General features: G+C 47.8%; 1 protein-coding gene across 1 annotated transcript; it reads right to left on the bottom strand.

The window, feature by feature from the left end:
* Positions 1-3,873: 3,873 nt before the first annotated feature.
* On the bottom strand, positions 3,874-10,158 carry LOC149358276 (uncharacterized). Its single transcript, XM_089567539.1, has 3 exons — positions 8,858-10,158; positions 6,742-6,875; positions 3,874-4,847 (listed from the first exon to the last, which is right to left on the bottom strand). The coding sequence occupies exons 1-3, from the start codon at positions 10,156-10,158 to the stop codon at positions 3,874-3,876; spliced, it is 2,409 nt and encodes an 802-aa protein (XP_089423665.1).
* Between the last annotated feature and the right edge of the window lie 7,940 nt (positions 10,159-18,098).

Raw genomic sequence — 18,098 nt, 5'->3', positions numbered from 1 at the left:
GAACTGGTTCCGTCCGGTACGCAATGAAAATAACAGTGGCTGTCCTCGAAATTGTGCTCTAGTAAGCTCTCTGCAGACAAAAGAGGTTGCGTGCTGGACAGCAGTTTCAGCACTACTGGAAGACAGCTTGTCCTCTCCGGGAGCGCCGAAGGAAACAAAGTGCTCACCTTACGGCAAACAGCGAGTTGCTCTTGGTACCCTTTGACTAATACCCGATGCGTAGATGGAGAACTGGTGGGGAGAACAGGAAGGCTACGATGTTTTTTTTCTGACGAAATTATGTGGAGAAGACGAAATCGCTGTGGTTGTTGTCGTTGTTGTCCGAAAACATGGCGGCCCAGTGTGGGCCTTTTCTTCTTTTTCTGGATGCTGATTGTACCAACGGTCACACACTTCAGCTTCTTCCCATTAACGAACGACCACTTTTGGCTAGTGAAGGTAGCATTAATAATGAATCAGTTAAATAATTTAACACTTCTTAGCTTTAATGATTCATTTTTCTTTATGTACACCTTACGTTATCAGCAAACCATTGCCAGGGAAGACAAAAGGGGAATCTGGAGAAGAAAATGATGGTTGGTTGGTTTGGTTTATTGGGGTTTAACGTCCCAAAGCAACTCAGGCTATGAGGGACGCCGTAGTGAAGGGCTCCGGAAATTTCGGCCACCTGGGGTTCTTTAACGTGCGCTGATACCGCACAGTAGACGCGCCTCTAGTATTTCGTCTTCGTCGAAATTCGGCCGCTGCGGCCGGGATCGAACCCGCGTCTTTCGGGTCAGCAGCCGAGCGCCGTAACCACTGAGCTACTCTGGGGGGGGGGGGGGGGGGGGGGGGGCGGCGGAGAAGAAAATGAGTAGATAAATGAATGCAAACCTCTTTTGAGTCGAGTGAAGCTTTCGCTGGCTATAAGGTGAAGCCCCTAGTACAGAGCCCCTACGGAGACTGCACCAGTTCTGTCCCGGTCCAACAGGTGTCGCTTATATTCAAGGTTTCATCCGGGCAAAGGCTTCTGCCACTGCTCCTGTGATGGCCACCTACAGCCATAATGGCGGACGTGAAACGTCCTGTCAAACCGGAGATACCACGTGGAACGCAGTTGTCATGTGAAACATGACAGTGAGGGCGGCAGCTGTGCGAGAACCCTCTTCACTATGGCATCAAGACTGTCAGATGAGAGGCCCTCGTTAACCTGTTGAGTGGACAAAGGTAGGGAAATGAGGGTCTCGTTAAGACATACGCATGAAAGAAGCGAGCAGTCCTTGAAACGAAGGAAAGTGTAGGGAAACGTATTACTTTTATAAGTGATGTCATCGATGGAAAATTAATTTTGTAACTATTTTTCCCTGAAAGATAATTGATTAGCTATTTAATGAAAAAAGAAAATGATATCGCAGTTCAGATCGGAACCAGGAGTGAACCCTCTCAAGGTTAGGTTGCACATAGAGCACTGCACTCGAAAGTAGAACATTAAAGGACTGTACCCGGTCATTTGCTAGCTCACCATAGGCGAAATGCTGGGGCCATGGATTCAGATCCCGCCGCTGGTACGCAGTTGTCTTGTTGCGAAAGGAACACTGCGCGAGTCACCGAGCAATTTTGCGGAGCTGACGAAAGGCCATACTGCGCATGCGCGAGGAGCAGTGACGTCACACGGCGCACAGCTGGCGCGCCGCCGCCGTCGCTGCGCGGGTGACTCAGAGGTGCCACCGTCGCGCTCGCCAGTTGCGCATGCGGAGCAGCGGCGCATAGCTAGCGTGCCGGGGTCGCCGCCGCTGCCGCGAGCCTCCATCGCCTCTCTCTCTCTTTCTCCTCGTTGCTTTCGCAATCCTCAAGGTTTAACCGGAGCTAAACCACTGCAAGTTGTTTCTTTTACTTTCCGGTAAAACATACACTTCAAATTTCCTATCGATTACACCACATATAAAGTAAAAAATACACCATCTGACACCGCTGGCAGGTGGTGTGTTAAGCTGCGCAACACCCTCCGTGATCTTCCCGTGGCAACCACCTTCCGCCGTGGCAGGTAGCGTTTCGCTTTGCTAAGGACCGGTCGTCTAAGAGTGGCACTGTTCGCTTCTTTCATGTTCGCTTCTGTTCTGCACAAATTCCGTCGTCACCGTTGCGAGTGAAAAGCAACTTATTCACCTGCCGCCTACATCACGTGAGCTTGCGACGTCATCACAACCAGCACCTCGATCATTACAGGGGTCAGCGGAAACGCTACCCAGCCCCACACAAAAGGCTCACCAAAGAGGAGGCGATAGAGTGGCGCAGACTACTAATCGGTACCTACCCGAACCTGCACAAACTACACAAGATTTTCCCTACACAATATGCAGAAGAAAGTCCATGGTGTTGGGGTAAACCTACACTAGAACACGTCACATGGACCTGCCCTAAGGCAGACTTAGAGCCAAGAATAAACCACCGGAGTGTGATGCAGTGGGAGCACTTGCTGGCCAGCGAGGACGAGGAAGCGCAACGATTTCTCCTACGCCGAGCCACGGTGGCAGCACTCAAGTGCGGCATCCTGGACCAAGGATCGACCACGGCGCCCAGTGACCCGTAAGGGTCAAGAAAACTTTAAATTTATCAGCAATAAAGTTTTTTCCATCCATCCATCCCTCAGAGGCAGGTGGCAACCTACCTACCGGAGTGCGAGTAAACTGTCCACCATGGCAGGTGACAGTTAAAATGAATAGTCACGAGAGGTTTCTCGGGAAGAGCAGCGTGGGCTGCACAAGCCCCACCGATGGCTGCTTTCGACGAAGACACCTGCTGGAGCGACGCATTGTTTGCACTTTGAAATGCTACTTGTGTAAAACATTTATATGTTACCTGCTGCACTGCAATGTAGGGGCCGAGGGGCGCGTCAAGCCACAATTTCTGGCTTTTTTTCCTCGTCGCTCACTATGTGTACATTGGAAATAAATTGAAATTGAAAAAAAAAATTGAAAATTGAAAGACTCCCTGCGATCTGTGAATGCAAAGTAGAGAATGATCAATTCCGCATATATGAGCATACAGGCAGAACCTAGGTGCAGTGATGCATAAAAAGGAACCCAGACCGCTGAAGGAACGTAACGCTTTCATGTCATACCCTTAAGGCGCAGCTTAAGAGTCTACTCAAGCTTTTTTCATATTCATATGAACAAATAAAGCAAATAAATGTCATATCTGAACTTTTCTGATCATAAGTGACAAATTAGTACAGAATTCCGATGCAGTGAAATGAGAGGCAGATATGATTTATTGTACAAAGGGCGGAGATGTCTCCATGACGAAATTCTGTCTTGCTCGAGATCTTTCCTTTTCTGTACTTGTGTCGGAAGAGATTAACGAGTTGCAGCTGTCGTCAGCCTTATTAGTAGAGTTTATGTTAGTACGATGTCCTGTAGAACTATAGTTCTGAGCTTTTAGCGTTACGCGTTAAGACTGAAATTCCACTTTAATAGACAAAGAAATTTCATTAATACAGGAAGTCAACTCTTCCCCTTTATGTCTCATTCCCGCTAATTACGCGATCGCCCCTCCCATCACCGACAAAGGAGCAAAATGAAGTTCAAGTGCGCACGACTGATTAATTTCGATCAGCACAGAACACTTCACAATCTTCGGCGAATCTCCGAGGACTTCATTTATCTCAGCGAGTATATTGAAGTATGCAAAAAAATGTACGAACATCAGCGCACGAACGCGGTGGACAATTGCCGCTTCACAAAATACACGGCAGCAGTCGACTTTTCTAGATAAAATGCAGAGTTTTGTATCGAGTAAGTAAAGAGAAAAGGACATTCCGAAATTATGGCGTTTCTATCCACAATGGCTACTGTGCAGCTTGCCTTTGCCTTGCTGAAGCTGCATTCCGTGGGCCTATTTTACCGGCTTCATTTTAGCCAGCTTCAACTGTTGAAACCTTGTTTCGGACACTCCGGGGAACTGGTTGGCGCCTGGGACGCTGTATATCTTGAAGTCCTCCAGCGTCAAGCCACGCTCCGCCATTGTTTCGCTTTCGCTCGTAAACTCGGCGGCCAGCGTTTCTGCGATCTCGCCCCGAGTTTCAAACGCCGCGTCGACTTCCGCAGACGTTCGCCAGGCCCGGCGCTCACGGACGTCCTTGGGGTCACGGTTATCGCCGTGAACGCTTTCTAGTAACTCCCGTATCGCAGACTTGGTGCTCGCTTCGAACGTGAAACTCGTGGCCGCTTTATCGTCCTCACCGTCGCCCCAAATGTCTGCGTAGGCGAAGGACTCGTTCCTCTGCGAAGCTGCCTGTCCCGAAGCGCCGCTCTCGGAGGAGTCTTGTGCGAAGAGGCGTGCCTTGAGGTTCGCTCTGTAGTTGCGGTCCAGGAACGCGCCGAGCGTCAACTCGGCCGCTTGCGTCACTGACTGACCTCGCTGGCCGACTTTGAGCTTTCTTACGGGAGGTACGAAGCTGGCGCCCTCTTGCCTCGCAAGGTCAGCCGTAGTATTTTCGGTGACGTCATATAGAGGAAGTGGCGAACGAGGCCTGAGGATGTCCAAGTTGTGCCCGATGTCAGCACTGCCATGCCTACTTGATCTCCTTTTATCGGCTTGCTGGCCAGCGCCGGCCCAGTGCTGGTCGTTAAGGGCTATTTCGACGGTGTTGACTTCTAGGGTGCTCACTGTCTCCTCCGGCAGCTCAGGCGTTGAAGGGCCCGCTTTTATTGCCAAGGGAGCGCCTGCTGATGAATTGCGCGCAGCCACAGTCGCCGATGGCACCTTGCCACCCTCTATGGCATTGTTGTCGATGCCGTCGACATCGGATCTGAGTGAGCCTCCGCCGGTTGTTTCGGCCGCTGCTATATTTGCCGATGCGTCCTTTTCTGTTGATAACGAAAACACGCAAGCAGGCACCAATATTTTGAATCCGGGAGTAACAGCAGCGCTTAATCGTATTATTTGGCAATTACATTTTAATCACAGGCTGCAAAACTGTCTCTTGTAGTCTTACTTATATTATTTGAGTGTTCGAACTCGCTGGACGTTAGTCAACCGCATTATAGTACAAATTGAAACGAAAAGTGACCAATATGGAGCTGACGCTAGGGTTTTATGGGGGTTTAACGTCCCAAAGCGACTCAGGCTATGAGGGATGAGGGCTCCGGAAATTTCGACGACCTGGGGTACTTTAGCATGCACTGACATCGCGCAGTACACGGGCCTCGGGAATTACTCCTCCATAGAAATCCGGCCATCCTGGACGGGATCGAACCCGCGACTTTCAGGTCAGCAACCGAGCACCATAATCACTGATCCACAGCGGCGTAAGCATGCTCGTTGCGCAAAATCATTTTAAGGCGGAAGCCTTTAATGTCTCATCGTTGTAAGGAGCAGTTGTCGACAGAAATGTCAAGCCTTTCAATTGGTCGAAATGGTCGTGACGGCACAGTGCGCGAATTTCAAACGGGGCCAATTGTACTTTGGCTAGTAACCATGCAACCAACTGAAGGGATCGTATAGTGATGCTCCAAGTAAGTGGGACTGAGCTTAGTGAAATGCTTAATTACTCAATTAGCCTAATTAACTTTTCTAGGCAGGCCATATAAATAAATAAAACCGAGTAGGAAATTGGTCGAGCTCGGGAATCGAACCCCGGTCTTCGGCGTGCGAGACGAGCATGCTATCCACTCCGCCATGCCAGCTTTTTTTTATTTTAGAAAACTCTCCGCCATGCCAGCCCGACGGTTTGGAATGAACAAAGGCGCATCTAGTGAATACGGTGTCTTCGCTCACTCTCATCCTCCTCCCTTCCCTTCCGGCGAGGTTTCGGTGTCCACAGAGATATGCGAGACATATAATTTCCTTTCCTCAAAAACCAATTTACCGACGAGCGAGGCATAGAACAGAATGGGTGATGGCGTTCTATGGACCATAGTTAATGCTATGGACTCCCTGGCAGAACACTGTACTGGCAGCGTTGCAAGATGTTGTCGCGTTCCACTCTTAGAGGTGAAGCTTAACATCTTAACCACACATCGGTGACCACACTTTAGGTAAAAAAAGTGCCCCTCTGAATTTTAACGGAGATATGTCAGACAGTTACTGCGTAATTTCCTTTCCTCAAATACAATTTTAATTTTCTTCATTATGGGCCCGCTTTGTCTTCTTTCACTCCCACTTCCTCCCTACCAGTACTGTGCGGTTCAGGTGTCCACCGAGATGACAGAGAATTACTGCGCCATTTCCTTTCCTCAAAAAGCGTTGTGTTCAAAGGGCAAGGCACTGCGCTGAACGGGTGGTGGCATTCCGTGGACTCCCTGGCAGCGCTACAACACGCTGTCGAGTTCCACTCCTAAAGGCGAAGCTTAAGCGTCATTAATTAGCAGTTAATTAGTAATCAGGTATGAATCGGGAATTAACCATTAATTACTGATTTGTCATCACTTAGTAATTAGTACTCAATTATGTGACGCCACCAGTGCCACAGAAGCAGCCAAAGTTGTGCGGAAAACGCTTTCGCCTCTACGCACTTTAGACAGTCAAAGTGCCCCTGAAATTTTACCTTTGGAGGGAGCTGCAGTGCAGATTAGCGGATTTACCCGACCCTCTATGATGTGTTACTACCAGTCTACTTTTATAACAATTAAACCTGCCATTCCTTCTAGTTGTCCTCTGTGAATACGGAGAGATTAGCAATATTTCATATCTAGTAAGTTACTGGAAGTTGGAACTCGATAGCAGTCGGACATGTCTGTGCAGATTAATGTCAATACTTACGCAAGAAGGGAAGAAGTTCGGGCGCAAAGAAGTAGAGGAGGCCAACGACGATAGCAAGGAACGCGATCAGGCCGAACAGGATGAAGCAGAGAATGCACCCGGTATTGCTGGGTTCGCTCATCTGTAGGGCCGGGCTGAAAAGTAGTAAATATGGCACTTAGATTTAACTCGCTATATTAACAAGGATATTAGGTCAGAGAGTAGGTAACCAGAGCACATGTTATAGCCGAAAAAGTCACTAATCAAGCCTGCGCTACTTCGAAGGTGCCGTCATCTGTAGCTAGAAGGAAACAAGTCAATCTTCATGCATAAATCAGAAGACAGGGATATTGCTCCTCTTGGTAAACCACCCATAGTTACATCGCGAAAGACAGGACAAGAGAGGTCAACAAAACACAGCGTTCTCTCTTGTCCTGTCTTTCGCGCTGTAACTATGGAAGATCGTCACCAACTCTCCCAACAGCTTGCTTTGCCTTGGTAGAGTTGTTAGCGAACAGAGGTATTTTATCATTCCTTAGACGTTACTCTCAAAGCAAAAAATAACTCCCCCCCCCCCCCTTCTTGCATGGACTTAACGCGACTGCTGAGGTGCAGACGTGAAGTACAGGATGGGCAAGTTAAGAAATACGTAGATCTAATATTGCAGTCAAGAAGCATCCATTTGAAGAGCCATTTCTGATTACTGCACATGTTTCACATTAAGCGACGAGGCGGGCCGCACGTACAAGAAGGGAGGCCAGCATCAAGACGACGCTGGAAAACGAGTTCTTTGCACAACTGGTTGTCGGTTGTATCAAGCATGTCCCAGTGTCAGCCTGGTGTTGCTCACTCGTATTGTGTACGTTTTCCTTTATCGCTGTTGTATATATTTTTTTGCTCATGTCAACATGCGCCAGTCAGCCAAACAAGAAAGAAAAGAAAACGCTAACTTGTATCGGAAACCGCGCTTTAACACACCGTTTTATGGTTAAGCAAACAAGGGAAGGGGAATGAGGGGCTCGTTAAAAATATGAAAGAAGCCAACAGCCACAGAAACCAAGGGGCACAGGGAATTTTTTTTAATTAATTTGTTTATTTTGTGGTGTTGATCAATTAAGAATATTACTGAAGATGTTATCGCTTATAGCTCATTGATTAGAAAAGCAGAAGAAAAAACAACCACATGCCGCCGGTAGGATCCGAACGCACGACCTCCGAATTACGCGTCCGGTGCTCTACCTCTGAGCTACGGCGACGGCTGTCAAATCTCCTTTCGGGGGTATTTATGTTTACAAGTAACCTAACCTTGAGAGTGTTCATCAGCGCCACCCAGTGTTCATAAGCGGCGGACGCAGAACGTCCTGAGTTACCGCAGGTGTGACGTAGAACGTCATCGAACGGAGAGGGTGGAAACTGCGTAAGAACCCTCTTATGCTTCCTGTGGCGTCAAGGCTGCCAGAACCGAGGCCCGAGGACGCGTAATTCGGAGGTCGTGGGTTCGGATCCCACCGGCGGCATGTGGTTGTTTTTTCTTCTGCTTTTCTAATCAATGAGCTATAAGCGATAACATCTTCAGTAATATTCTAAATTGATCAACACCACAAAATAAATAAATTAATTTAAAAAATCCCCTGTGCCCCTTGGTTTCTGTGGCTGTTGGCTTCTTTCATGTTTTATGGTTAGGTATTCCTCAGAAGTACGGTTAAAAACAAGCGAAGAGTTGTTCCCGCTGAAACCAAACACAAAATACAGCTCCGAAGGAGAAGGAAATACACATCTCCAATATTTTCTATCTCTGTAGTGTTTATTTTAACAAACGCTTTCTAACCAATAGGACTCATTATGCGATATGCGTAATATGGTACTCCAACACACTGCGCGCATGGTGTCCAGCGAGAACTTAGAAAGATTAGACCGTAAGCTTTATCAAGACAAGAAAAAGAAATTGATTATTAAATTAAAATGAGGCAGTTGTTTGGATAAGTAATGCAAATAAAAAGCCTGCCGCTCGCCGCAACGACAAGAATGACTAAAAAACTTGTTCCTCCTCTGACCTCAAGGACATGTGAAACATTTTCAAGGGCCAATAAGAACTAAAATCGCGTTCTTATCGAAAATATAGAATCAAGCAGCGCACTTCAAATCCGCGCCGAGTTCCAGAGCAGGTAGATTCTCTGGGGGCGCCTGGTAGGCCATCGCATACGGGTCTTCGGCCATCAGAGGCTGCTCCTCGACTGCAGCGGCAGGTGCACCCGCCATAGGGTCCTCAGGAGGCGACTCCTTCGGAGGGTCTCCTCCAGACATGATTTCCGCCTTCTCTATTTCCGCTGCCTTCTCTTTTTCTTTCTCCTTCTCTTCCTCTTCCTTCTGCTTCTTCTTAGCCTCCTCTTCCTCCGCCTTCTTAGCCATGGCTTCCTCCTTCTCGGCCTGTTTCTTAGCGGCCGCCTCTTCCGCCTGCTTCTGTGCTTCCTCTATCTGGCGCCGGTTCTCCTCCTGCAGTCTCTCGATCTCCTTCTTCCGCTCTTCCATAGCTTTCTCTCTCTCCTCTCTCCTGCGCTTCCGCTCTTCCTCTTTTTCCTGCTTCTTCCGCTTCTTCTCTTCTTCCTTTTCCTTCTTTCGCTCTCGCCGCTCCTCATCACGCCTCCTCTCCTCGCGCTCCTCGGTCTCGCGCTCACGCTGATCGTTCGCGGTCTGGCGGTCCTGCTGCATGGCCTTCATCATCATCATCATCGCCATCGGGTCTGAGCCGCCGCCGCCCCCTTGCGGCGCCGCCGCGGGTGCCGATATTGGATACGGCATCGGCGCTGGTGGCGGCGGGGGTGGTGATGGCGGAGCCGGTATCACGATGGGTGCGTGCGATGCCCCCGGGGAAGGCATGGGCATCGGCATCGGGATGGGGAAGGGCAGCACGATGGGCTGCTGCGTTCCACCGCCACCAGTTGGTACGGGAAAGGGGAATCCCGCCGCCGCCGTGGGCGTTATGCCCAGAAACGGTGACGGCTGGAAGGCTCCCGGGGGCAGAGGTACTGGATTGCCAGCGATGAGGGGTGGCAGGCCGGGGATGCTGACGGGAGTTCCAGGGGCCAGCGGAGAGGCACCAGGAGGGTAGAACGAAGAGATGCTGGGAACTAGGAGAGGATGCCGCTGGAAGAAGGCGGGAAACTGGCCGAACGAAAGCTGGCTGGGCCGCAGGCGGCGCCGGCTGGACGCGGAAGTGCCCGAAGGATAGCGTCTGCGGCGCTGTCGGGACGGCTTCGTGTAGAACTTGGTCTTCTTTTGGCCCTTTGAACTGGACTTGGAAGATTTCTTCTTGCTTTTCTTCTTGGAAGCCTTGGGTGCGAGGGCGGTGGTGGAGCCTTTGCCAGACGCAGGCGGTTTAAACGGAGATACGGGAGAGCGAGAGGAGGTGCTCGATGTCGTGTTGGTCGTCGTCGCCATTGTAAAAGCGATGTATGTGACCTGCATTTGCGTTAAAGAAAGAAGACTCATCAATATTCAACGAGTGCCATGATCTTACGTTTCGTTAAATCATGGCATGAAGACATTACGGTTCACTTCATAACAAATGCTCAGAGCAGGATTTTATTTCCACTTAATCCGAAATCTGAAGGTACCACAACGGCTATAGTTCGTGAAAAGAATGATGTCAGGTATATCGACTTGATTTCAACAATAACATTGAAATAAGCCCTCCGCTCAGCTAACTTCTTGACCAAGCAGTGAATATCAAGCAACAGTAGTGCTTCTATGATTTCCTTTCAAAACTGGGATAAGGCTAAGGTACTTGACTTGGCTGTCTGGTCGCAAAGCGAATTTAGAGACCATTTTAATGCGTAAGCATTACTCGGCTCATGCGTGGCGACCACGGAAAGGGTGTACAGAAAGTGTGGACACTTAACCGAGCTTACCCCAGTCACTCTGTAGCGACTCGGGATAGTTCGGAGCAGAGCAGCGCAATCTGCATCCAATACGAGGAAGCTCGGGAAAGTTTGGAGGCGCGCCGCGCCAGCTGCGCGAGAAGTTGCTCGCAAAGAGCAACATGGGTCACAAAATCCCGGCGGGTGGCTGGGACATAGAAACAGCCACCTGCCAGTGCAGTAGCGCATCGCTTAAGCGCTGCGCCACTGCGCTAACATATTTGTATGAGGACTCGTCACCATCTAGTACGTTAAGTAGATAATGACCAATTCTGCATGTATGGGCATTAACCCACGGAGCTCCGAATGGTGTGTGTTTTGGTGATCAAAGCGAACTAAGACAAAAGCACAAACCACAAACGCACCAACGGGAACAGCAGTAGTGTAGTATGCTCTTGAACTCATAGCATGTAAGGAGACTGAAGTGCCCTTGTAGTTTTTTTTTTGCATGTGATTCCCATGTATAAAGCATTCTTGACGCAGCACTGTGACTGGTACTTCATGCACAACACGGCTGACATTAATGCCCATATTATGGTTCTTTCTGGTGAGAATGCACCATACGGAGCAAAATAAACCATTCTGTGATTTGTCATAGTTTCCTCGTCCTTGAAATGTCCTCGCGTTGTTGGTTCTAATATGACTAAACATAGATCTCAAGATACCGCTGATTATGGGTGAGAAATTTCACGGATTTTTCATTTAGACGACTTGGCTTGCTCCTCGCTAACTCTGGCAACGACGTTGCTACAGGCGTGCCATATGAATATTGCGACAGTGGGGTTAGGGATAAAAGTGCCTTGCTAAGTCGCTCAGGAGATGAATTGCAAAGCATGATCAATAACTTATACAGGCATAGGAGAACGATGTGTCTAGAAATGAACATAGAGAAAATCAAATAATGTTCTACACCCTCGGAAGGGAACGTTAGTTAAAATTGGTTACGAGGCTCTGAATTCCTAAGAGAATACATCTACTTAGGGTAGGCAATGATAGCAGGTTCGGAACATGACAGTGAAATAACTAGAGAATCAGAATTGGATGGAGCGCACATGGCGGGTGCTCTCAGATTATGAATCGCGGTCTACCAATATCCCTCAAGAAAAAGTATATAACAGACGTTTCTTACTCTGTGTAAATGCACTGCCTTCTCATCATATTCTAGAACCTCCGCCGATTATCCCGATGGTGCACTGCTGCCCATGTCAAATACAAGTAAACAAGAGAGCAGATACCCCTCAAAGAAGGTCGTCCAGCCAATGGCGTCGACCGACAGTCATGACGAAGCGGTTAATCCCCTTGGACTTTTCAACATGACATCACAGGGTGTTGCAGATGAAAGTGGCTTAACCACTGGGATTAACTGCGAAGTCATGAGAATCGCTGGATGCCATTGACTGGAGGGCGTTCTTTGAAAGCTATATGCTGCTCCCTTCTTCGTTTGCTGACATAACGGGCAGGAGATACGCACCGTTCTTGGCTAATGCCGCGAGTCCGCTGGAATCCCAGGCTGCTAAGCGCAGAACAGTTTGCTGTGGCGCAGGATGGGACAGAAAACGCAGCGGGACACTGCGCGGTCTTCTTCTTCTTTAGCTGTACCGTCACGTGCGCTGAACAGCGTTTCTTCTTTATCACTAGCCTTCCTTTGTCGTGCATAAATGTTTTATAAATAATACATTACGCGACAGCGTTTACAGCTCGTTCAGTCGAAAACCCGTCGGCGTAGCAGTTGTCGGCACCGCGTATCAGAAATAATGAAGGGTTTCGTAAAAAAAATTGCATCATTGTAATTTATGATCCTAAGGATCGATGACTGATTGGTATGTGATAGGCGACGACGAGTTAATGAAATCATTGTAATTAAATGAGCAATTAAAAATGAAAAGGGGGTTCAAAGCTGCCAAAATGCTTAGAATAAAAAGCCCATTCTTGATTATGGTAATTAAAAAATTAGAGCGTGTAATTGATCCCTCATTTTATTGAAGAAAATTAAAAAAAAATTAAAAATGCGTTCAAAGTTGTCAAACTGCTGAGAGTGAAATGCCTGACCCACTACGCTATTGCGTCATAGCCTTAAGGTGGGGCATAGGTGTCCTCTCCAAAATATTTGTGATTTCTAGTGTTCTATTCTATTTGGGTCGTGAAACTTCTCAGTAATTAATTATATCCCTTGACAGTTGCAACTCAGAGAAAACGAAAAAAAGGAAGAACAAGGAACTCAAAGTACGAAAACGAAATTTGATTGTTGTTCTGTCAAATGAAATATATATATATATATATATATATATATATATATATATATATATATATATATTTATATAAGGAAAGAGTTGAAGTACACTTCTTAGAGAAACATTTATTTACCGACGGTTTCGGACGGTGGACCGTCCTTCATCAGGGTAAGGTTGTTTGTGAACAAAGACGATCCACTTGCTCACGGCACCGCACACAGATGGAGAGGGAAAGACGCTCTCCTTTCAGGAAACAAAACAAAACACGAAAAGCAAGACAGTGGCGGACAAGGGTGTTCCTGCCGATTAAGGGGAAAATAAGGGCTGCAAAGCGAGCACACAAAAAAGAAAAGAACGAATTCAAGAAAGGGGAAAAGAGGGGGGGGGGGTGGAAGGGAAGGAGGCAAAAGGTTGTAGCGGAAGTGGAGAGGGGTGAGCTGTCTGCGAGGAAAACCGTTGAGAAGAAATATTGTGGGCGGAGGCTTCCTTCGGCGGGAGCGGGACGTTCGAACACGCGGGAAGAAAACATTATCGCGCCCGTTGCATCACAGTGCCAACCGCCCGACAGACGTGTGGTTACTGGCTGTTTGAATGTGAGTTACGGCGGCGGCGCGATCACATCGACGGAGAGTTAACCGGCCAGACGCCGGACGGAAACCTGATCCCGTGGCTGGGCCCCGCGGAGACCCAGCGCCAGCCCCCGGCCGCTACTCGTCAGCCGCGCGCCCCCTCGCAAAGACACAGCGCCGCCGACGAGGTGCCCTTTCGAAGGAGCGAAGTGGGGTGCAGAGCAACGAAAAAACGAGAGAAAGAGAGGGCGTACGCAGAGCAGGGAAAAAAAAGAAGAAAAGAAGAAAAAATGGAAAAAAAGGAAAGAAAAGGAGGCATGAGAACTTGCAAAAAAGTGAAAAAAAGTGAAAAAAGGGATGGGGGGGGGGGAGGGTGGCTTGCTAAGTACCTCCCTCATCTACCTCACCTTTTAGAAAAACACGAAGTAGCCCAAATTCACTTACGGCCCCTTGTTAGCGCCCTGCGCCTTCGTAAGGCAGGCAAGTAGAAAATTGGGCTACCTAGCTGGACGACCGGCGAACGGGATTCACAGTGATCCACAACCATATTAGTGTATAGCAACACTCCTAATCCTCGTTCGCAAACCAATGTAATGTATTGAGTATCATTCTTTTCGTTCTATTTGAAATGGCATTTAAAAAAAGGGGGGGATGGAAGGCCCCCTTATGGTTTACTGCAGAAGTCGTTTCAGCAGCAATGTTTGGGCATAAGGAAGAAAAGAAAGGTTGGGGTAGGAGACAGGCGGCATGTAGACGCAAACACTCAAAATGGCATGACCTCAGGCGATTCAGTCGAAGAGGCTGTGAATCTCACTGGGCCTCTGATTTCTGAAGTGCGCAGAGAGCTCCGGGGTTCTCATTTATACCGGCCTGCACCGTATTAAATTTGAAAATAAAGTATGACTCCCGTTGTTCCCGCTCACGGTTATTTTTGAAACCGCTCTGTAGCAGAGTGACTTTAATTTTGTCGAAATCATGATTTTCTTGACGGACGTGTTTCGACAGGGGAAGGAGAGGAAGTGATTTGGCATGCGCGCGGTGATTATTGAATCGAATTCGGAAGGGATTCTCGGTCTGGGCAATGTATTGCATTTGACAGTTGGCGCACTCGAGCATGCACAGTACGTTACTACTGTCATAATTCAAGTTCTCTCGAATGGAGTGTTTGAAATTAGAATGTGTGCTCTGAGCCAACGTCGTTTTCTGCATGTGCTTGCAAACTTGACACCGATTCTTCCCGCAAGGCACGCAACAAGGGGCCGTAAGTGAATTTGGGCTACTTCGTGTTTTTCTAAAAGGTGAGGTAGATGAGGGAGGTACTTAGCAAGCCACCCTCCCCCCCCCCCCCCCATCCCTTTTTCACTTTTTTGCAAGTTCTCATGCCTCCTTTTCTTTCCTTTTTTTCCATTTTTTCTTCTTTTCTTCTTTTTTTTCCCTGCTCTGCGTACGCCCTCTCTTTCTCTCGTTTTTTTCGTTGCTCTGCACCCCACTTCGCTCCTTCGAAAGGGCACCTCGTCGGCGGCGCTGTGTCTTTGCGAGGGGGCGCGCGGCTGACGAGTAGCGGCCGGGGGCTGGCGCTGGGTCTCCGCGGGGCCCAGCCACGGGATCAGGTTTCCGTCCGGCGTCTGGCCGGTTAACTCTCCGTCGATGTGATCGCGCCGCCGCCGTAACTCACATTCAAACAGCCAGTAACCACACTTCTGTCGGGCGGTTGGCACTGTGATGCCACGGGAGCGATAATGCTTTCTTCCCGCGTGTTCGAACGTCCCGCTCCCGCCGAAGGAAGCCTCCGCCCACAATATTTCTTCTCAACGGTTTTCCTCGCAGACAGCTCACCCCTCTCCACTTCCGCTACAACCTTTTGCCTCCTTCCCTTCCAACCCCCCCCCCCCCCCCCTCTTTTCCCCTTTCTTGAATTCGTTCTTTTCTTTTTTGTGTGCTCGCTTTGCAGCCCTTATTTTGCAATACTCACTTTGAAACTCCAACCCTTCAATTAACTCGCAAGGCCTCCTCGTGAAGGATTTCTTACTGATCACCACGAAGATTAAATGCTTTATATATATATATATAAAGCATTTAATCTTCGTGGTGATCAGTAAGAAATCCTTCACGAGGAGGCCTTGCGAGTTAATTGAAGGGTTGGAGTTTCAAAGTGAGTATTGCCATTATCGCGATGAATGGTGACAGCGCGCTTCAGGCGAAAATGGGTTGATGGCTCTAAGGCCATATACTGGGCCGGTTCACACGAAGCTTAAAAAGGCAAGCGAGCAGATTCTCAAGCTCCTATTTATTTATTTATTTATTTATTGGAAATACCTGCAGCGCCCGAAGGCATTATTGCAGGGGGGATGAGGATACATAACAGGAGATTAGGCCGGAAAAAAAAGAGGAAGAAAAAAAAAAGCAATACAACAAGGCATGACACAGCAAGTACAAAATGAATGAAATATGAAACAACAAAAAGACATGACGAAAAAAAAAGAAAAAAGAAAGCCAACTGCGCACTCATACATCCGACAGCAACGCGCGGAACATAGACTCTGAACGGCACTCAACAATTTCATGGGGCAGGCGATTCCAGTCATGAATGGTAGATGGGAAAAATGCGTTTTGATAAGTGTTAGTTTTGCATTTAATTTCTCTAATCTTCCATCCATGGTCAAGTCTGTTTGACCTGAAATGCGGTGGAAGTAAATAATTTTCTTTATCTATTTTTATTTTTCGGTGAAAGATTTTATACAGCATTTCTAACCGGGAGTTGGTACGGCGTTTCCGTAACAGCTCCCATCCCAGCGTTAGTTTAATGTTAGTAACACTGCTGTTAAATTATAATTACTTGAAACAAACCGAGCGGCAAAGTTCTGAACACGCTCAAGCATGTCTGTTAAATTTAAAGTAGGGGGGTGCCAAACAACACAAGCATACTCCAATATTGGCCGAATATAGGTAAAATAAAGAAGCTCTTTAACTTTTAGTGGTGCCATTTTAAAATTTCTTCTTAGAAAATTTAGCATGCCATAAGCTTTAGCAGAAACGTGCTCGACGTGCTCATTCCAGGTGAGATTAGACGAAAAGTAAACGCCGAGGTATTTATAGTTAGTAACTCTGGAAAGTCGGGTAGAATCTAGTTTGTATTCAGCCAAGAAAGGGTGATGCTTGCGCGTGAAAGAAATGAACTGACATTTTGTTGGGTTCAGAAACATCTGCCACTTCAAACACCATTGTTGTATGCGGTCCAAGTTGCACTGCAAATGACAAGAATCTGAAGAACTGTTAATAACATGGTAGACAACACAATCGTCAGCATATAAACGTATATGCGCTCTAAGAAAAAAAATCTCCACAGGGTAAAATGTTCCTGAGGTAAATACTTTGGGTTTACTGCGGCGACCCGTATCGGAGCAATGCGTTGGCGTCCATGCCTGTTCTGACGTCCATGCACTATATCGACGTGCATGGCTCTTTTGACGTCTAAGGGTATTTTTTGGCGTTTTTTGCGTTTAAATAACTAACTATTCGCACCTGATCAACCACATTTTTCCCACGGCAATAATTTATCACGCACTGTCTGTCACAATCACACTTTCCCACATTTACTTTAAGGGAACGACGTAATCGGGCGGAAAAATTTGCGGACCCGTTTTGCCGACACTTTTTGCTGACACACAAGATCCATAGAATGCTCTCGCATTAATAATTCATTTGCAGTGCATGAACCGTGCTTCATTTATTACGTTTCCTAAGGTAGGGGTTGGCGTGGTACGTTTAACGACCGATGATGTAGAGATAAGGAACAAAATTTAAGAAGAAGGGAAGACGCTATTGTATTGGCTCGTATAACTGCAGCTCTAGCTGCTCTGCACGCAGTTCGTGGCCCCGGTTGTTGCCATATGACTGGAGACAGCAGCCGTTCTCTGGTTGATGTTTTCGAGCGCCTTTCCCGTGCCTCAGCCCTTTAGAAGCTGTTAAGATTTTTACGAACTCGAAATGTCAGTGCTTTTTAAGGTCACATGAGATTGCTTCAGACTAGCGCCGTTCTTCGAAAACAGATCAAATGGTTGGAGTGCTCCGTCCTGGTAGAAAACGTTCGCCACTACCGTTCAATGCGGTAGCAACGCTTCAGAACCGACGAGATGGCCAGCTGAGTGCTAAATGACGTGACACACGTGATCCTTTGACCTTAATGTTATCACATTTCATCCAGCCGGTGCGGAGCACTTTGCCATGAAGTTGAGCGCTTTCTCAAATTTTCTTTAGTTTCGTTACCTTAAAACGAAGTAGAACGGATAAAAACAACCCAGTCTGACGCTACGAGAATTGACGATTCTGGCAGATGCAGCGTCGCGATTCGCCGAACCCACCACTTCATGGCAACGCTATATTGGAACTTCGTGGGTCGGCGCGTGTTTCGAAAAGTTTAATGGTGGCACTTGTAAATGCGCTAAGGAATACTAAGTTCAGTGGGGTGCAGTTGTATGCCCGTGCAGAAGTAGAGTCGCATGGCTTTGTGTATCACAACAAAAGTTACTGCAGTGAAGTCGAAGCTTCGGGCGCGAAATGAGAAAGCAGACTTCTAGACGCCATCCCCTCTCGTTCGTCACTGCCACTGGCACTCAGGAACTTATACGATAAAGCATATTGCTCGGAAGCAGCAGTCGGTG

This window comes from Amblyomma mixtum, chromosome 2 (assembly GCF_055824585.1).
Source record: "Amblyomma mixtum isolate Tamu chromosome 2, ASM5582458v1, whole genome shotgun sequence".
NCBI lineage: Eukaryota > Metazoa > Arthropoda > Arachnida > Ixodida > Ixodidae > Amblyomma > Amblyomma mixtum.
The sequence above is the reverse complement of the archived record's forward strand: the minus strand, read 5'-3'. Positions and strand labels throughout refer to the sequence as shown.